The sequence below is a fragment of the Ceratotherium simum genome, chromosome 12, assembly GCF_057802395.1.
Source record: "Ceratotherium simum simum isolate JZ-2026a chromosome 12, ASM5780239v1, whole genome shotgun sequence".
Taxonomy (NCBI): Eukaryota; Metazoa; Chordata; class Mammalia; order Perissodactyla; family Rhinocerotidae; genus Ceratotherium; species Ceratotherium simum.
The window spans coordinates 69382798-69404927 of NC_141911.1; the positions used below are offsets into that span (position 1 = coordinate 69382798).

Consider the following 22130-nt stretch of genomic DNA (forward strand, 5'->3'; position numbering starts at 1 on the left):
CAAATAGTTTTCTTTTAAAACTGAAAGTTTAAAATAAATATTCCTGTACTTCACTACTAGAGAGACTTGCTGCCAAGGAAAGCACAAGTTTTTTTTGTTTTTTTTTGTGAGGAAGATCAGCACTGAGCTAACATCCGATGCCAATCCTCTTCTTTTTGCTGAGGAAGACTGGCTCTGGGCTAATATCCGTGCCCATCTTCCTCCACTTTATATGGGACACTGCCACAGCATGGCTTGCCAAGCGGTGCGTCAGTGCATGCTCGGGATCCGAACCTGTGAACCCCGGGCCGCCGCAGCGGAGCACATGCACTTAACCACTTGCGCCACCGGGCCGGCCCCGAAAGCACAAGTTTTAGTGAATAAAAAGCTAAAATAAGTGGATAGTTACTTTAACTATAACCATAAAGAGGCATATTACTGATTTCCAAACCTGCTACTTAATATTTCATTACTGTTCAATAAACTTTTTTGAAATTAGAGAACAATTCCACACAAACTAAACACACACAAATCTCATAAATATAGTGAATGAATCTCACCGAGATGCTTACAAAGTAGACCACTCCAAACCTCTCCTTTACAGAGATACATGTAATCTCCACACCAACCTGAGCTACTTTTACCTCTTTACATATGAAAAAACTACTGTAACTGAGCAGGGTTTAAAAAAATAAAACTAAAATTTTAAATTTCTAAGTTTTCTTTCCATTTTTTCTTTCCCTTCACTCAAAATGTCCCTTTAATTTGCAATCGACAAAAATATAATTTTTTTTTAAAAACCATGAATACAGAACACCAGGGGTCTAATAAAAATGTCCATTGGTTAGTCTGATTACTTTGCTGCATAATAAAGGCAGCCCCGGCGGAAGACAACATGTAAGTCATCCTGTAGTGTGCCTGAGTTCCCTGGACTCCAGCTGGGCATGGAGACTCCTTCCTCTCTGCAGACAGAGACCTCAGTTTGAATCTCTACTCTGCTACCTAGTAGTTGTGTGACCAGAGACCAATGTTACTTAACTTGTTCAAACCACAGTCAACTTATCTGTAAAATGGAGTCAATTATCTCTGCCCTGCGGCACTGTTGAGGAGAATAAATTGAGATAAGAAGAGGACCTCAATGTTAGTAATAATAGCTTAACTTGTTGAGCATTTACTATCTGCCAGACGCTCTTCTAAGCTCTTTTCAAATATCTTCAATCTTCAAAACAAACATAGCTAATTGTTACTATTATTACACCCATTTTACAGATGGGTAAATTATGACTCAATGAGTTTAAGAAACTTGCCTAAGGTCACAAAACTAGTAAGTGACAAAGCCAGGATTGAATCAGAAAAATAGACACAAAACCCCAAGAGACATACTAGTTCTTTAGCGCTTTGACTGGCACACAATAAATGCCCCAAAATGTTAGGTATTATTAAAATCTAAATCCCAGGAGTTAAGAACTCAGGAATTTTTAATCTGTAATATATTCAAGAAAGAAAGTAGTTAAGATAACATGATAGGAGAAGAGCCATAAATGCTAAATCTTTTTGATCTCCCAATTTTTTTTTTCAGTCTAAGGAAATGGAATTTTCAACAATTGTACCTAATTGCAAGCAGAACAAAAATGGGAGTAATTTAGGCTGACAAATAACATTATACAAAATAACATTTTTGAAATGTGCAAAATAAGGATTATGAGATAAAAAGTGAAATTATTTAGATGTGAATTAATATATACCTTAAAAAATAGTAATAATTCAGGGCCTGGGAGCAATGACCCATCAGTAGCAATGACCACGCACTGCAATCAGATCTTGATTTCTAAAATATCCTTCTCCACTAAAGGAACCAGGACTCGTCGGAGAAACAGCTCACTCCAGGGCTGCAGCAGGAAGCACAAGATGAGCCAGGAACATCTTACTGAGGCCTTAAAGTACTTAAAGTACGTGCTTAAAGATTCATGGGAACATTTTAAAAAGACAGTTTGAAGGAGCTGCCACTGGCCAAGTCTAGGACAAGTTGCTATCAAAATGACAATGTTCATAATGGACTGTTAACCACTGAATAAAATAAGAATCCATGAGTCAATATGAACCCAAAGAAATCAACAAGGGAGAAGGGAAAGCTCTTCTTCACAATAAAACCTCAACTCAAATATAGGAGAAATGTTGGAGTTAGAACATCATTGGGGCCGGCCCTGTGGTGTAGCAGTTAAGTGCGCGCACTCCGCTGCTGGCAGCCCAGGGTTCGGATCCCAGGCGCCACCAAAGCACCACTTGTCAGGCCATGCTGTGGAGACATTCCATATAAAGTGGAGTAAGATCAGCTGGATGTTAGCTCAGGGCCAATCTTCCTCAGCAAAAAGAGGAGGATTGGCATGGATGTTAGCTCAGGACTGATCTCACAAAAAAAAAAGATCATCATCAATGAATGCTAAAACTAATGGGTGACAATTTAATAAAGAACAGAACATTTACATAGTACAAAGAATCTCCCCACAAACCACTTATTAATTTCAAGAGGGAAAAACAGTACCTTTGTTACCCCAGCCCCTGACCCCATAAGGCATTAACCACAACCCTGCTCAGAACAAGCCTAACACATTCTCTTTAGGTGGCAGGAAACCACACAGAGAGGAAGAAAGAGACGGCTGAGACATAGAGTGGAAACCAGTTAAAGCCAGGTGAAGGCAACATGGCAGTCTGACTTGACCTGACAGAGTCCCCGCAGCTCGTTATACACTCACTGTGGTCCACTCACCATGCTACGTAACATGCCCACCCGCCCCACGACAGCTTACAACTGCCACGGCAATGGCAGCATATGACTAAACAAGGAAAGAAAAGGGGCGACACCCTTGTTGCCCTGAAAAGCCTGCTCTGTTTCCCGAATACAAACAATATTCCTCCCCTTCATTATCTCAACAACCTACAACGGCTGCTCACTCGCCCCAAGAGCTGAGAAGCTGATCTGTGAACCTAGTTCCCACTTCTCCACTCTTTGGCCATTGAATAAAAGCTTGTGCCAGTGACCGCTCAGCTTCAGTTTCGTGTCAAATCCATGACTCCGATGTCAAATCCATGACTCCTAACAGAAAAGAACCCTCCAGGGAGGGGACAGATTGTGGGTACGAGCCCCACCCTCCGAACGTGGGCTGGAGTCCCAGTGGAGTGAGGTGAATTTGGTAACAACTTTACCAAAGTTGTAACCAAAACTTTGGAGAAACCCGGCAGACACCATCTTAATCAAGTGGTCAAAGTTAACACCATCAGGGGCCGCTGTGGCGCAAGCGGTTAAGTGCACATGCTCCGCTGCGGCGGCCCGGGGTGCGCCGGTTCGGATCCTGGGCGCCCACCGCCGCACCGCTTGTCAAGCCATGCTGTGGCGGCATCCCACATAAAGCAGAGGAAGATGCGCATGGATGTTAGCCCAGGGCCAGTCTTCCTCAGCAAAAAGAGGAGGATTGGCAGATGTTAGCTCAGGGCCGATCTTCCTCAAAAAAAAAAAAACCATCATCAATATGGGAACAAATCGACAACCCATGCCTTGGACAGGATGCAGTGAGAACACAACATTACTTCAGTGGCAATCTTGCCAAAAATGCATGATCTGAATCTAATCACAAGGATACATCAGACAAACCCAAACTGAGGGACATTCTACAAAATAACTGTCCTGTATTCTTCAAAAATGTCAAGGTGAAGAAAAAGAAAGAAAGGTTAAGGGACTGTTCCAGACTGAAGGAGTCTAAATAGAAATAACAACTAAATTCAATGCTTGACCCTGGACTGGATCCTGGACCATGAAAACAGCTATAAAAGATCTTATTGAGACAACTATTGAGATGTGACTGTTGACTGTGTAGCAGATATCACTGCATCAATGTTCCAAGTCCTGATCACTGTATTGTGTTTATGTTTTATGTAAGACACTGACCTTATAATTAGGAAATACAAATGCAAGTTTTTAGGGGTAAAGGTTCATGATATCTCCAACTTACTTTCAAATCATGTAGGAAAAAATGTATACCTAGAGAATTATAAAGCAAGTGAGGCAAAAATGGCTTCTCTGGGTGAAGTGCACGTGGAGGCTTCTTCTACTCTTCTTACGATTTCACTATAAGATTGAAATTATATAAAAAAAAAATTACAAAAAACTCAGAAAGATAGATGAGTAGTGTAGGGGATCAGAATTGGCCACCCCAAAACGTGTCTCTTGAGCACGAGGATTATTTGGGCTGGATACTTTTAAAAACTGCAGACATGGGAGAAGCTCTGAAAAGTAGAATTTACCCTTTGTAAGAGATATTTACATTTGTAAGGGAAATTTCCATTTGTAAAGAAATCTCCCTCCCTCTCTGTACCAGGAAGAAGGGGGCATGACCTTATCTCTAGAAACTCTTATCAATACGGAAGGTGAGGTCTTAAATCTGCATAATAACCTTACTCTTGTTCACTGTGCTTTTCTGGTAATCTCCCATAGCTGACTCCTCCCCACCCTCAACATCCTCCTTTGTGTTTAGCTGAAGATAGTATTTAAGATCAGAACCTCCTCCATTTTGGAGAGTTACCCAGTTCTTCCTGGGTCTCTCCTATGTACACGTTACAAAGCTTTGTTTGATTTTCTCCTGTTATTCTGTCTCATGTCAATTTAATTTATATCCCAGCTAGAAGGACCCAGAGGGTAGAGGATTTGTCTTTCTCCCCTAGAGTATTTACATATTTAGAGTAAGAAAAATTACTTCCCATCTGGAACCCTCTATTTTTACCCTCCATCAAATCATGCATAAAGATGTGAATATTAAAAAAATGCACAGGAAATAGAAACTTTTAGTTAAATGAATTGTTTATAGAGCAAATTCTTTCACTCAATAATAAAGACAACAGAAGGAGAATCACGGTCACATGTAAAAACTTGAAAGATCAACACTTACTGGTTTAGTACTAAACCATTAAAATTAACAGAGGAACCACACTGCCTCGTGCTCAGCAGTGTTCTACCTATCGAAGGCAGAAAAAGATATGAAACCAGCTGCAACACATCACCACATGCACAACTTCTTCAACTAGCAAGATGTGAATTACTACCTCATGAAGAAGGAAAATAACAACAAATTTGGGGCCTTCTAAATACATGACAAGAAGGGCCAAAAGGACCTCAAACACTGTCCTATTTCTCCATCGCTAGCGTAAAATCCACATGGTTCATTTTGATTAGACTAAGGTAGCACGCAAAGCAGAAAATAAAACGTCATTCCTACAACGGTGCTAGAGCAATCGTCAGCCAAAGCTTCAGTCAGACTCATTCTTTTGCATGTGACATGAGAGGAAATGCATTCCTGAGAGAAGAAAGCACTCTATCATCATGAAAGATGTATTGTTACTTACAAAATGGTACAGACGTCCAAGGGAGGAAAAATAAAACATATGAACAGGCAAAACACCTCATTTCAAGTGACCCCATCTCCTATAACCCAAACCAAGCAGTTCATTGAGCTAAACCTGCAGAGACACTTTTGCTAAGACTGTGGACATAGAAAGAAAAGGGGAGCAGGAAAAGATGAAGAACTGGTGTAAAGCTGAAGCAGACCTGCTTCCTCATCCTCCTCCTCCTCTTCCTCATCATCGGAAGTGGATGACAAGGGAGTTGGCGCGGAGCTAGCTTGATTATTAACATAGTCACCATACTGCATGCCTGTAAAGTGGAAGCACAAACACAAGAGTCAAACCAACAGGAAAGACAAGAAATAAAATTTTGACATTGCATTAAAAGTGAGAAAGAACTCTGACATTTCAAAGAGCATCCCAGCATGCATATTATTAGCAAATTTATTATCAAAACTGGAACCGTTAGAAAATCTCTGCAAAGCAGTTTAGTAAATGCAGCTTTAATATAGACTGATTTAAGTGTGAAAAAAGTACCATGTCTTACACGGATGATATTTAGGAACCTGCAGTGATATTCTCTGAATGTTTTACCAAGCTCTACACATTTACCTTCTTTGACCTCGGGGCCCTTGTGGTGTACGTCCTCGGGGACTGTGTGCTCTTGGTGAGCAGTGCTCATTTCTACTGAAATGAATTTGTACAGCACACAACACATTACAGATTCCTGGGACCCTCCTTCAGCTAAGGCCACCTTGATGGTAACTCAGCTCTCATAACGGAAAAAGAATGACAGTTAAAGGAAAGAACTGTATTCAGCATGGTTCTCTGCTCACAGAAGATGCTCAAAAAAAAAAAAAAAAAAAAAAAAAAAGTCTTATTAACTGGGGCCCTGCAAGTGTGACAATCACAGAAAGTGAGTTTTCTGAGATGGCCGATCATCTCAGCTTCAGCCTACGGCCTCCATGTGAACCTGAGGCAGGTGAATGAAACTGGCCCTCTGTGAAACACACCAAGAGAAGGCAGATTCTGTGGAAAAGGCACAACAACTAGTAACTGTATAATATTTCCCTTACAAAAAGCTGACTAAGTGTTTTTATAATTTAATTAATCTGGTAAAATCAAGACTTAAAAAAATAACACCCATAAAATTTTTAAGAGGAGAAAATAATCTTAATTAAAAATGAAAATACTTCATAAATAAGAACAAACATCCTTGTAAGGAAAATCTTACAGCTCAACTTGAAAAAAAAAGAAAAGCCCAGAAACACAGTGTGGATTTTCAAGAACATTTCAAAATACTGGAAGCATAATGAAGCCCTGCCTCATCAAAACCACGTGGTAGCCCTCTGATGCTCACGTCACTGTTTTTTTCAGGTGACCTTTGTAATTAGCATGGATAAACATAACTCATGCCTAAAGTACGAAAAAAGCCAATAAAGAGTAAAATTGGAGCTTACAAGAGAGCAAAGTTAAACTGTAGATGAGTGAAACTTTGATCTTCCCACTACAACTAAAGGAGTCATGGAAAATCTGCTGGCTTTGCTGAAACATTCTTAAATAAAGATACAATAGCAGTTATCACACATTCATCTGAGAAAGTAAAAATCAATGTAAAATAAGTTCAGGCAATGCAAGAAATAAACTTGATACCTTGAAAGACCACACTCAGAGTGGCATGCTCCTCTAACAAAAGCCTAGTTAAAACGAAAACATGACTAATATTAGACTTTAGGTTAAATATACTAAGAAGTTTACAATTAAACATAACAGTAAAAAGATTTTATAGAAAAGAAATTCTTCAATTTAAGGACTTCTTTAAAAATGAAGTACTTCCTCAAAATGCAATTAGCACTGCACTTTAAAAAGCACACATATGTGAATGTACATAAGAAAAAGAAACAAGAGAAAGGAGAAACTCCATTTGTGTGCTGAGCTCAGAGAGGCCAACAAGCAGGAAAGAATCAGAAGAGAATCCACTCTTTACATGACTGAATCAATATGCAGGTTGTTGACTCTGTAAGTAATCAAAGGAGCCAAAGTACTGGCCAAACCTATAAGTATTATATATATCTTTTCCTCTCTTTCTCCAGATTTACCAAATAAAACCAGATTTCACTTATTATAGTAAAAATATCCAATGCTTAATTAGAAGCAAATGAGATGGCTATACAATCATAAAAAATTTATAGAGCAACGACAATGCACTGGAACAAAGCTACGAATAACACAGAACAGAGTAATATTTTTATTACAGTATCATTTTAGATTATACTATGGTTGTCAATGTACCATATTAATAGAATGGCATACAACACACTCAAATTTTACTTTCCCGCAAAAAGATGCAATCCTTTTTGGGAAGTGCTGGAGATGAAAGTGTCGATTTCCTTCATTAAGTAGTAGATAATAACAACAATAAACAAACACATAGGGACAGAGATTGGATTGGTGGTTACCAGAGGGGAAGGGGGGAGGGGGGAGGGTGAAAGGGATAATTCGGTACATGTGTGTGGTGATGGGTTGTAATTAGTATTTTGGTGGTGAACATGATGTAGTCCATGCAGAAATAGAAGTACAATGATGTACACCTGAAATTTTTGCAATGTTATAAACCAATGTTACTGCAATAAAAAAAAAAAAAAAAAAAAAAAAAAATATTTAGAGCCCTAAAAAAAAAAAAAAAGAAAGTGTCGAGATTTAAGACTTTTCCCACTGTGACTCTTCAAATGCTCAGAATTTAGCCTTCCTTTGTTTGTTCCAGTAAACTGTGTTAAAAGCTTGGGAATATTAATGGCCCAAGAATACGATACTTTAGTTTACCAATCCACAGAGGAATGGTAAGAGCTCCAGAAAAACAACTGATCCATATTTAAATGCCCCCCTCTAGGCTGGGTACAGTGCATACAAACCCCAACAAATGGGGAGTCACAGCCAGAAAGGGGCTGTGGTAAGTAAATGGCTTTGAGAGCTTCCTCTGTAAGAGCCAGAACTGTATGAGATACCAGGTTGCATCTATGAGGTGGTAGAAAATGACATCTTATTCCAGAGATCACCCTGAAATCCACCCTACATGAAGCACCTTCCACCCCCACACCAGAGGGAACACTACATCCTAACTTATTCTGTCTCACTCAGAGCTTCCAAGGTATAAATCCAGTCAACCAAGAGACAAGACACATTTCAACGATAGAATCTGACACGATGAAGAGCTCTGTTATTAACAGGGCACCAATATTTTAAAAAGGACATTTGGTTTAAACCACCTTTCATGGAAGTGTCTTCAGGCAATACTCCCCAGGAGACTCGTGGGGCTGCCCTTTAGTGAGCTGCTCACTAAAGGGCAGCCCCACTGGTCCCTGGAGACAGCCGCACTGGGATAGATAAAATCGGTCTCAGGAGAACAGATCCCGCATGGAGGTTAGCCTTTTAAATTCAAGAGTTTGGACTTGTGAGCAACTGTTATCTTTCCTAAGCTGGTCTTCAAACTAGGGACACATACTAGAAGACTTTCCAAGGGTTCCCACAAAAGAATGGTTTTAAGAGAATCAATTTCCATCGTATTCTCATTCCTAAAATTTACCCATCTAAAAAAGCGCCTGTGTTAAGAAAAGCCTTTCTCTTGCTTCACAAAGGAAACAAGGACCTTTAATTTATCATAAATCTTACTCTAGGGCCGGCCCCGTGGCTTAGTGGTTAAGTGCGCGCGCTCCACTGCTGGCGTCCCAGGTTTGGATCCCGGGTGCGCACCAACGCACCGCTTCTCTGGCCATGCTGAGGCCGCGTTCCACGTACAGCAACTAGAAGGATGTGCAGCTATGACATACAACTATGTACTGGGGCTTTGGGGGAAAAAATAAATAAGTCAAAAAAAAATTATAATAAATCTTACTCTAAGACATTGCCCTGGGGTATAAAAATCTCTCTGGCAGTAAAGGGAAAGCTTCCTCTTCCTTAAACGATTAATCAAGCAAAGACTTTCTTTTACCTTGCCATACATGTTTCAGTTAAAGATGAAACATGTTAGAAAGAGGGTTAGTTCTCACTGGAATATTCTTAATTCAGAAATAGTGAAAAGTAGAGTGGTGGGAGTAACGATAAATTTATTTAATAATTCTGCATGTATGCAGTCCCCAACCACTGCTGTCGAAGAACCCACTGCTCTTGAAAAAGTCCCATGAGAACAAGGCAAAAACAGTAAGAAATACTGAACAGACAAGCAGCAGGACATTATGGATAAAGATGGGGCCTCTGGGTTGTTCTAGGTTCTACCACTGACTAGCTGTGTATCCTGGGGCAAGTTACTAACCTCTCTGTTCTTCATTTACATTATCTGTAAAATGGGGTAATAACTACCTCAAATGGTTGCTGTGAAAATTAAATGAATTAATATATTTCAAAGCTTAGAATGGTGCCTGAAATATATTAAATACTATATAAGTATTAGCTATTATTATTACTATTATTAAATTTTAAAAACATGTTTTTGTGTATATTTAATTAAAAACAATTACTTTCAGCTATTCTGAATACTTATCCGTAGGGCAAGCCATTAGTTAGAAAAAAGAACTTTCCACCAACCTGAGTAGTATTCTTAGTAATGCTAATTCTTTTAAAAACAAGTAGAATGTTTTCTAGGACTGCCAATTTTTTTCAAGATATACTGGATAAAACTCATTGATAAATATTATACATGATTTCTTTCAGTCAATAGGAGATGTTCAATAAAGTACTTTACAACATGTTTTATCATAAAATATTTATAATGATTATAATCATTTCTCACCTTATATTTTATACAATATTTAATTCTACCTCCTTTTAACAAAAAAAATATTTAATAGCAGGTAAATCTCTTAGTACTTAGTAGTATATGTTTTTCTGTTTTTATTAAATACATGGGAACATTTTTATCATGATGTCTGATGAAATTAACTGAATTATTTCTGACTTTTTACTTGATTCCTATTTAAATACTAAAAAAAGAAGGTCAAATACCAGAGTTTGATACACACAATGCACATATTTACCACAGGAATACAATGCTTTTCAAGATAATGTCCGCTTCATAAATAGTGTAGTATTTGATACATATTACACTACTCGATTTCAAATTTGGTAATGAGAAACAGCATACTGACTCACTGCCTAGTTTTTATAATCTACTATAAAAAAGGATAAATTAATTATATTAAATCCTTGACTGCTTTTAGTAATGTGGCTTAGAAGATATATGCCGCAATTTAATTCTCAGTGGAGTTTATGGTACCTCTTGAAAATCCAAGAACACATTTCCTTGGATTAAAAAACCGAATCAGATTTTCTGACAAAGAATTAAACTCGTCTCCCCGGTTTGCAAATGAGGATTGTCTTTGCTAACTAGGTTATATGGCGACACCATCCGTAAAATGACCTACATCACAGCCTGAAGTTTTTGATAAAAATACATTTAAAGGATGTGATAAGATATTACACTGGCAATGGTATAATGAAATTCACAACATTTTGAATAAGTGCTGATTCAGTACAACGAGCACTGGGGTTGGAGGCAGAAGCTCTATACTGGGTCCTGGCGCCCCTCTTGGGGAGTCTGCAGGTCTTTGGGTCAGACACCCAGCTCTCTAATCCTCGACTCCTCATCTATGAAGATGAAACGTGACACGCCTGCTTCATTCACAGTGATAGAGTGAGACCGCAAAAGGTCACTGTTCTGCAAAACTGTAAACTCCTACATGAAAGTAACAACGTTATCCACCATCTACAACCTGGAAAATAAAACCTAAACAACGACAGCAAACATCTATGACGTGTAACTCAGAAAGTTAAAAAGGTTAAAAAACCCAAAGGAACAATAATAGTGCTTTAATAAAATCCTTCTGATACCATTCCTATCTACTTTACGTGCACGAAGTTTCTCAGCAATCAGATGTATGAAAATAAAAACTAAGAATGAAACTGATCTAAAGTTGATCTTACTCTAACAACGCACCACACGCGACTCACGGACACAAAGGTGAGGAGGGACGACAGCCTGCCGTCTCACCGAAATGTGTGTTTCCAATAAATGTACTTCCCATAAAAAAGTACCAAAATTCATGATGTTCACACTGTTTTGACCAACTTATACTAATAATTGTATTCATAGCTTAATCTAGAAGAAAAAATGTTAATACTTAGACACTTATGGTCACAGACAATGAAACAAATTTTAAAATTTCAATTTATATAATATTGTGGCAGAGAAGTATGACAGAACGATAAAAGAGTTTCTAGTAAAGAATATATTATATTATTACATTCAGGGGAGGGGTATGACGTTAAGGAGAAAAAGGAAAAATGTAAACTTTCCAAATGTTAAAGAAGGAGTCATTTGCGTCTCTCTTAAACTGATGATGGTAGGTATCATTCCAGTGGACACAGAGTAACGTATCATCTTTGTTTTAAAAGTCAACATACACAATATCTTGAAAATTACGTAACTGCAACTATTTAAACCTTTGGTGACAAACTTTAGATGTCAATCTAAAAGATGTTCAAGTAGTTATAGAGTTTTTCAAAAACTTTTTAAGGAGATACGCAAGCAACAATTTGAAGCCTTCCCTCTAAAAACCAGTAAAAAATGCTGAGTCCTTGAGAGTAACTAAGGAAGGGTGTCTTTGAAGCTGGGAGAAAAAGATGAATCTCTTTAAACATTAGTGTTTTAGCAGTCCTATGAGACGCACAGCACACCCTGTGCAGGCACATCCCACACAACTGCAGGAGGCACCGTTCATGCAAAGGACAGCCTGCACAACAACACAGCCTAACTTGCACACACAGGGCGTACACCCCAGATCTACCCAAAAGCAAAGGGGCCACTGAGAAGCCAATCTCCCGCTTAAGAAAAAGAAACTATAAAAGATACAATTCAAATGTCTCCAGTGTTATCTTTTCTGTTACTTATTCAAGGAGCTTAGCTTAGGTAAATCAAGAGTTTGTAAAAATCCAGATTTTACAGAAAGAGCACAAGACAGAAAGGTTCGAGTTGAAAATCTTTCACTCTGCTACTTATTAATTCATAATCTTGGGCAAGTTACCTAATCTTTGTGAATCTCACTTTTCTCTTCTGTAAAAAGGGATACTATCTACCTCGTAGGATTGACGTGAGGATTAAATGAGATAATAAACATAATGTATCTGGCACACTGTAAGTGCTCAATGAATGGTAGCTCCTCTTTTCAAATTTATCTTATTAAGAAAAAAGGAAACAATTATGGTTATTTAGTTGGGAAAGTGGTTTACAAAATGATACTTATAGTAAGATGGTATGATGGTATTTAAAGTAAAGTAGTCAAAAAGAAAATATAATAGAAAAAAACGTTAGCAGGGGCAATGTAAATGGTCAAAACAAGCAACATGTTTAAGAAATGAAAGTAGTCATTGAGTAGAGGAAAGACACTATTCACCCAGTTAGGGCTTCACCTACCCTTAAGTTCTTCTACTTGTGATAAGCACAACCTTCCCACCAGCCCTTCACTTTGAGGGCAAACACTTATAATAACCAGATTCTATCCCCACGCTCCCACTGGCTTGTGGGGAATCAGTGGGTGCTCCTCGGTGCAGCAACTGGTTTTCCTATGAAATCAAGTAAGAAAATGTATAATGCATAATCTGATCAAACAATACCAAATTCTCTGTTGACCACATAAACACTCAACAGATAAAAGCAGCGAGATCAGCCTATGGATTTATGATGCTTTTTCCGAGTTTCAGAACATGAGAGAGAGCTCCTCATACCCAAGGTCAGGAGCTGTCACTACACGGTGAGTACAGTCCCTAAGGTATCACGGACGGTGGCTCTGGAAACACACACTATAGATTCCTAAAAACAGTTCAGGGTCTCTCATCAAACGAAGAATATAGTATATTAGCCTGAAACATCACCAGATTTGGAATTTCAGCCAGACAGAAAATAACCAAGAATACTGCCCAAAGAAAAGGCACTGTGGGTCTGGGTGAGAACAACCCACTTGAGTCACCTGTCACTTATTCAATACACGGAGAATAAGAAACAAGCAAACAAATAAACCACATGTTTGTCAAGGATGCAAGAGTGTGCATCGCCATTTCATTTTCACCTCTCATTCCCAAAATCGGGCCAAAAGTTATTTTTCATTAATAGTGACGACAAGCGGGGCCGGCCCCATGGCATAGCGGTTAAGTGCACATGCTCCGCTGCTGGCGACCCAGGTTCAGATCCCGGGCGCGCACTGAGGCACCGCTTGTCAGGCCATGCTGTGGCAGCGTCCCACATAAAGTGGAGGAAGATGGGCACGGATGTTAGCCCATGGCCAGCCTTCCTCAGCAAAAAGAGGAGGATTGGCATGGATGTTAGCTCAGGGCTAATCTTCCTCTCACACACTCACTCACACACACACACACACACACACACAATAATAATGACAAGCAAAGAAATTATCAAATAGGATATGAAAATTCACTAAATAAGGAAATCTTGGGTGTTTTATCCTAAAAGAAACTATAATAACCTTTAAAAAATAGGAAATAAATGTTCTATAACAGAGGGATGGATTAGTAAATTATAATACATTGACACAATGAATTATTAGCCATGAAAATGACCATAAAGACTATGTAGATATAAGAATTGTGTATAATAAATGTAAAACCAAAATACAAAATGGTACGCAAACTATAATTGCAATTATGTAAAATATATAATCATAAAGAGACTGGAAGTTAATACATAAAAAAGAAAATAGTCGTATTTGACTTAGAGTATAAATTCCTTTTTTCCATATTTTCTACAAATTATGGCTATACAGTTTGACTTTTAAAGATCAGCTATGTGAACTGGTGTGTCTGGGTGCGTATATACGTGCCATACGTACAGTATAAGGGCTTTCTCAGATACCTTTCTGTTGCACCAGCTCTGATGGCTGTGGAGCTGAGGCCACAGGCTCAGCCGGGTAACTTGCAGGAGGAGGCGTCCTTGTCGACGAGGCTCCTGACAACATGGTGGACACTACTGGGCTGGATGCGGGAGGCTGAACATTTTGCATAACAGAACACGATAAAGAATCTGCAACTGAAGACAAGAAACTATTTCATCCACAGCAATACATGTGAAATATATTAAAATACTAATGAAATACAGTTTATCTTGAGTGCTTGCAGAAAATTCAGCGGCATCACATTTATCTAGTCTGTCTATACCTGCAAAATAAGGCGGCCCAAAGAAATGATTTTCAAAAACACTGAAAACCTACTCACTAAATGTTTTAATAATCTTTAACGGCAATTTTCCTAAAACATTTCACAAGCGAATTACCTTCTTAAACAAAACGAACCCAAACAGTTTTCCTTTACTAATGATCATGATTATTAATATTAATTAGTGTACTAAGCAATGATATCTCAGATAAGAAGATGAATAGAGGTTATGTACTTCCGTAGTAAGGTGGTCCATGAATTCTACAAATGTTTCTAGTATCAGCTCAGATGTCATTTTGGATTGTAAACTGCCACTTCTCATTTGCTGTTTCTAATCAGATGCCATATGGTAACACTAGGTTGAACTTCTAGAATAAAGTACATGTGATTCATGGTGGGCCTTCGTGATAGCTCAAACTGCCTGACCTACAGGATAATCTTCAGCCAACCAAGAGATAATTGAAAAACCTATGGCAACAACTTAAGTGTCCATCGACAGATGAATGGATAAAAAAATGTGGTGTATGTATGTACTGATAAAAAAAAATTGGGAGTGTGTGTATATACATACACAATGGGGTATTTTCCGCCATAAAAAAGAAGGAAATCCTGCCATTTGTGACAACATGGGTGGACCATGAGGGTATTATGCTAAGTGAGATAATCAGACAGAGAAAGACAAATAGTGTATGATCTAATTTATATGTGGAATCTAAAAAAGCTGAGCTCACAGAAACAGAGGGTAGAATGTTGGTAGCCAGGGGCTGGAGGTAAAGAGATGCTGGTCAAAGGGTACAAACTCTCAGTTATAAGATGAGTAAGTTCTGGGGCTCTAATATACAACACGGTGACTACAGTTAATAATACCATATTATATCCTTGAAAGTTGCTAAGAGCAGATCTTATGTGTGTGTTATCGCCACATACATGAAAAAGGTAATTACGTGAGGTGATGGATGGATTAACTAACCTTACTGTGGTAATCATTTTGCAAATATATGTGTGCATGAAATCATCACATTGTATATCTTAAACTTACACAATATTATATGTCAATTACAATAAAGTGGTGGGGGGAACCTGTGGCAAGAGACTAGTAGTGAGTAGTGAAAACACACTGAACATATACATATACGTGTATACAAACAGACACGTACGTATGTGTATACATGTACCTCGTGTGTCTGTGTGTGTATATATATAAACAAACTTAAGTCTAAGACTGAAACAAATGTAGGAGTATGGTGACAGAACCACATGTGTTATGTGTCCCAACAGTGTACAACGATATAAATATGGGGAACAGGGAAAGACGGTGTTAGCTAATCTAAGCATGCTGATTGCATTATCATTTTTAGGAAGGACAACCGACATTACGGGGACTGAAAACAGTCACGATATTTGCAGTTCCTCTCATTAAGAAGTGGGGTCTAGGGGGCTGGCCCCGTGGCGTAGTGGTTAAGTGTGTGCGCTCTGCTGCTGGCGGCCCGGGTTCAGATCCCAGGCGCGCACGGACGCACCGCTTGTCAGGCCATGCTGTGGTGGCGTCCCATATAAAGTGGAGGAAGATGGGCACGAATGTTAGCCCAGGGCCAGTCTTCCTCAGCAAAAAGAGGAGGATTGGCATGGATGTCAGCTCAGGGCTGATCTTCCTCACAAAATAAAAAAAAAAAAAAAGAGTGGCATCTAGGGGCTGGCCCAGTGGCACAGCGGTTAAGTTTGCGCGCTCCACTTCAGCAGCCTGGAGTTCACAGGGTCGGATCCCAGGAGCATACCAACGCACCGCTTGTCACGCCATGGCGTGGCAGCGTCCCATATAAAGTAGAGGAAGATGGGCACGGATGTTAGCCCAGGGCCAATCTTCCTCAGCAAAAAGAAGAGGATTGGCATCACACGTTAGCTCAGGGCTGATCTTCCTTACAAAAAAAAAAAAAAAAGAAGTGGGGACTATTTTCCCACCACCTGGATTGGGACTAAACTTATAACTGGCTTTAGTCAGCAGAATGTGGCAGAAGTAATGGTGCACAAGTCCAAGACCTCTCAAGTTTCACAAGGCCTTGCAGCTTACGCCTTTCCGCACCTGACCATCACATATGGCAGCTCACCTAGTCACAGGGAGAAACACCGAGGTGCCCAGTGAACAGTCCGCACCACTGCCAGACCCGTGAGTGAAGCCCGAGGCTCTCCCAGCCAGCCAACTCTCTAGCTACATGGAGTCACAGGAGGGAGTCCAGGAAAAATTGGCGGAGGAACTGCCCATCCCACCCACAGAACCATGAAAAATAAGTCACCTTTGCTTTAAACCAACATTAGATAACTGATACAATCATTAAAACTGCTAAAGTAATAGAGTGATAAGTATATTTAACAGTACAAAGTAAAAACTAAGAAAGATATAATCATCTAAAATTGGTGACAGGGAAAAGGGGAGGGCTGGAAGCTAGAGGAAATACACTAATTTTACCTTTGGTCACACGGAGAATTAAAAGACACTGTCTCCGTGGCTTAGCGGTTAAGTGCGCGCGCTCTGCTACTGGCGGCCCGGGTTCGTATCCCGGGCGCGCACCGACGCACCGCTTCTCCGGCCATGCTGAGGCCGCGTCCCACATACAGCAACTAGAAGGATGTGTAGCTATGACATACAACTATCTACTGGGGCTTTGGGGGAAAAATAAATAAATAAAAATTAAAAAAAAAAAAAAAAGACACTGTCTAAACCACAGAGGGTGTTTCTGCAGCTGGTAATGACAGGCTGGGTGAGTAGGACCACACCTCCTACTGAACATAACTTTAAAAAGCATATTCAAAAACATCTTAAAATCACCAAAGACCTAACATGATATTAACGAATTTTGGGGCCAAAATCTATACGAAATTGAAAACTCAGAGAAGTACGCCCAACACTCAGAGCTGCTCTCACCCGTGATATCTGCTGTCTTCTGCGGCCTGCAGGGTACACCCAGGATGGGCTACCTGATCAGGCACCCCGTACCCTTACTCGTAAGACAGTACTCCGAAGGGTGATAACTCAGCAGAAGGATAAACCAGGAAGCGATCCTTACAGGGGCCAGCAGCTTTGGTTCAGAACACCTGCACAGTCCGTCACTCTAGGCTCAGACCTGGGTCACTGCTGTCACAAGCTGGGAGAGGCTGCAGGCAACTGGCAGAAGGAGACATGAAGCCTCTGGAGGACGATTCCATCACCCTAGGCCTCCGATTATGCCCACGAGTCATTTTTCACAAACAATTCCAAGCACCAAGTCAGGAGAAGCAGCTCAGTTTTGAACAGGTCCCCTCTGTCCTGGAACACGGCTAGTCTCCAACCTGACGCAGGGCAGTGTGCCGCTTTAAACGCCTTCAGCAGTCTGCCAGTGCTTGAGGGTGAGACAAAGAGCTCCACCTGCAAACTTCTCCACGTGGTCACCAAGGCCCTGGGCAATCCTGACTCATCCTGGTCCTGGATTCTCCCTGAGTCACCGGGCTTCCTTCAGTCCCGTGAACTTGCTGCCCTCTCTCCCATTAAAGGGGACACACTTACTCACCCTTTGATGTAACAAACTTTTTTCTTTAATAAAGTAATGGATGCAAATAAAAGAGTTTATGTGAGACTTACGTGTACTTATGTATATATACACATGCACAGAAGCATAATGAAAGCAGTACCCATGAACTCAACCTCCAACTGTGAAAACATTTCCAATGCTGCGAAGCGCTCAGAGTACTCCTCACACAAGGCCTCCTCCTGCCTCCCTCCTGCATTGTGTCTATTATCCCCTTGCTTTTGTTTTTAAATGCGTAGTTTATCACACATCTAAGTACCCCTAAACATTATTTTTGCTTGTTCTTTAACTTTATAACCACAGCACACTGCACGTATTCTTCATGACTTCTAGGGCATTTCTGGGATGCATTCATGTTAGCGGATGCAGCTCTATTTCACCATTTCCCTCCTTCTCAGCAGTCCATCTGAAGGATATGATTTATTTATCCATTCTACTATAAATGGCCTTTTGGGTTTCTAATTTTTTGTTCTCACAAACATGCTGCTATGAATATTCATGAACATGTCCCAGGTGCAGATGTGCAAGTTTCCCTAGGGCAGAGTTTCCCAATGTGTAGCCACAGCTCAAATGCGGGTAGGTGTGCAGAAGGGATGTGGAATCCCCTTAGCCCTGGGGGCAGCCTGTGGGAAATGAGCTCTCTGGCCCAGAATCCCAAAGGTCATCGTGTCCTACAAGTGCTACACCTAAAGCAAGAAGTGGTGCTCGAGGGCCTTCCTGTTCAAAGCGGAGTCTACAGGCTAGCAACACTTCATGCAGAAACTGGATAGAAACCTTAGGCCACGGGGGCCAGATTGGTGGCACAGTGGTTAAGTTTTCACCCTCCGCTTCAGCCACCCAGGGTTCGCAGGTTCGGATCCGGGCTCGGACTGACGCACCGCTTATCAAGCCATGCTGTGGCAGGCATCCCACATATAAAGTAGAGGATGATGGGCATGGATGTTAGCCCAGGGCCAATCTTCCTCAGCAAAAAGAGGAGGACTGGCAACAGATATTAGCTCAGGGCTAACCTTCCTCATCAAAAAAAAAAAAAAAATCTTAGGCCAGGCCATTCTAGACCTGGTGAATCAGAAGATCCCAGGTGACTCACAGACTTTTTGAGAGTATATAGAAGTGGGAAAACGGCATTTTAGGGTGTGGTTATCTTCAATTCCATTAATGCCAAATTCTCCTAAAATCTTGAACCAATAAATCTTCCTACTAACAGTGACTCAGATTTTCCTGTTACTCCACATCCTCGCCATCCCTTGGTATGGTCAGACTTTCAAATTTTTACCATTCTGCTGCTAAGTACAAGAAGATACCCCACTCTAGTTTTAATTTGCTTTTCTCTGATTATTAATGAGGCTGAGTATGTCTTCATTTCATCTTCTTCGAAATGCTTGTTCATGTATTTTTTCTTGGGTTGCTGATCTTATTAATTTCTATGTGTTAATTGTGTATTCTGAATAAATACTGTAAATTTTCTTTACTCCCAGTTCACAGCTTGTCTCTTTTTCTTTATGTTGTCTTTCAATGAAGAAAAGTTCTTAATCAGAAATCAGTCAAGTTTATCACACTTAATCTTTATGGCTAGCACTGCTATGTGTTGTCCTTAAGAAATCCTTCCAAACTCCAAGGTTCTCAAAGTAGTCTTCCGTGTTTTCTCTGGAAAGTTTTAAAGTGTTGCCTTTTTGTATTTAAATATTTATTTCACCTGCAGTTTATTTTATACAGGGAGAATCATCCTTCAGACTGCAGCTTAAATATCAAATATTGGGGAAAACTTTCCTAAGCTTCATGACTAAAAGGCCAGACGTCCCTAGAGTACACTGACCAGGCACCATGTATCTTTGCTTCATGACACTTAAATGATAAAGCAAACTTACATCCTTTTGTGTTTAGTTGGATTATGTTTGCTTCCCAAGTAGACTGCAGACTTCGTGAGGATAAGGATCAAGCCTTTTTACTCACTGTTTTACCTCCAGGCACTAAGACAATGCCACATAGCTGGCTCTCAAATATTTGTCAAATGAATGGAGACATTAAGGACAATAGAAGCATGCAGCCAAAAAAAAAACTGTCCCTTTCACAAAGAGAATGTGACAGGAGAAATGACATATAAAACTGGCACTAAGCAAAATGAACTGCTGTAGTACTGTTTAGTTTATGGGATGTTTAGAGACAGAACCCATGATTCAAAACCAAATCTTTTGTCTTTTCCTGTTGGCATCAAGGTAGTTCCCTAGTTAGTTCTTAGTAGCTCCTTAGTAATTATGCATACAATTCTTTCAGAACTAGGGAGATTAAATAAATTCTCAGCTAATAGCACCCTCACCCATTCAAGCTGTTCAAGCTAGAAAATTTAAAACTCATCCTTTATTCTTCCTTTCCCTTCATAAACTATATCAACAAATCCTTGAAATCATCTGTCACCTATCTTTGTCTAAACAAATCCAGCCTATGTCCTCATCCTTCCTCTAGATAACTGAGGTGAAGCCTTACTGTCTCCAGTTCCTCCTCCTCCAGTCTATCTACCACACTGCTCACAGAAGAAAGTTCTGAAACACAAATCTGATCCTGTCACCACTTGGCTTAACAACTTTTGATGGCTGCTGCTCATATACAGGACCGAGTTTATGTTGTTCCTTCATCAATTCCTCCCACTGTTCCAATGCCACAGCCCAACAGCCACTGCAAAACTGACTCACCAGAAAAGGGAGCACTGATAAAGCCAAGTTTTGAAGGAAGTGATCACAAAGACGAACATCTCACCTTCTGAGCTTGAAGGAGTAAATGTAGAAAATTTACAAGTGCGAGGTACAAAGCTAAGTAAAGATGACAGGGTTCAAGGGTAGCTTTGGAAACACTGAAGGAGTAAGAGTTTGTGAGGGAGCAAAATGATGTTACTCCCATCTTGCAACTGTGCAATCTCACAAGTTTTCAAAGCTGAAAATAATCTCTTTACTGTACTGTTTGTACCTCCGATGTGGTTTTCTAATTTACTTCTAACTTGCATTTCTTTATCCAGATAATCACCTCCTGTAGGGTACTTACTTTGCTTTTCCTCAGGCACATCATCACTCCAAGATGACAGATACAATATTAACTGATCAGTGACTGTATTTTAGTGTCATGTATGTTTTGGATTTTTATATAGGGATCATATAAATATTTATTTTTATTAGTTTTATATAAGTAGCTTTTTAAATGCTTCTTGTTTTATAAAACTATACATAGTAAAACAGCATTAATCAGATGGTACTATTTCACAATATGCTATCAATTTGTGATTCTTATTAAGCAAAAAATAGTAAAAAAAAATTTTAATAAAAATAATTTTTCTGGCAAAATTCTACAACTTGGCAACAAGATTTATCTTGCTAATTTTTAAAATTATGTGCTTTTCAAAACAAAAGGATAGTAAAAAATTAAGAAAATGACTTTAAATGAATCTACGGAGTTTCAGTACTCATCTTGTTGTCAAAGATGGGTATCTTTTATCCCAAAGTCACGTACTCAACCAACTTCACCTCAAACTAAGAAAAAGCCTCTGAACCTTGAGAGATTTATCTATAGTGACAGTTTAAAATTATTAAGTGGCCTAACGAAATGACACCTTTTAAAGATTAGCCAAAATTTCACCCTAAGTTAACAACTAAATATAGCACCCAAAACATATATACTGTTTTTAATGAAATAATCTGAAGTTCTAGTGCTGAATTATACTAACATGCTTTTCTAAAATAAAGAGGCAAATGAGATAACATTTAAATGTCTCTTTTATTCCATGTTTCTCAATATGAACTCATCAACTGCCTGAAAAAAACCACATTGAATCCATCACTGTGTTTCTGATAATCACTTAACTCAGGTTTATGCTTTTGGATCTCCAACTCCTTACAAATTGCTTAAGAACTTCTACTATACCTGAAAGTGAAACTAGTATAATCAAGTAATAAAAAAATGCAATTGTTTGCGTCAATTACTCAAAGACTGAATTTTACA

The 22130-nt window shown here is 39.4% G+C and overlaps 1 protein-coding gene across 1 annotated transcript in view; it reads right to left on the bottom strand.

Annotated features, from left to right (window-relative positions):
* Positions 1 to 22130, bottom strand: part of SEC24B (SEC24 homolog B, COPII component) — an 89430-nt gene that overhangs the window by 44985 nt on the left and 22315 nt on the right. Inside the window, exons 4-5 of the mRNA XM_087437212.1 lie at positions 14285 to 14458; positions 5576 to 5680 (exon numbers count right to left, since the gene is read on the bottom strand). Of these exons, the coding sequence (XP_087293338.1) occupies positions 5576 to 5680; positions 14285 to 14458 (279 nt within the window). The remainder of the gene's footprint in view (positions 1 to 5575; positions 5681 to 14284; positions 14459 to 22130) is intronic.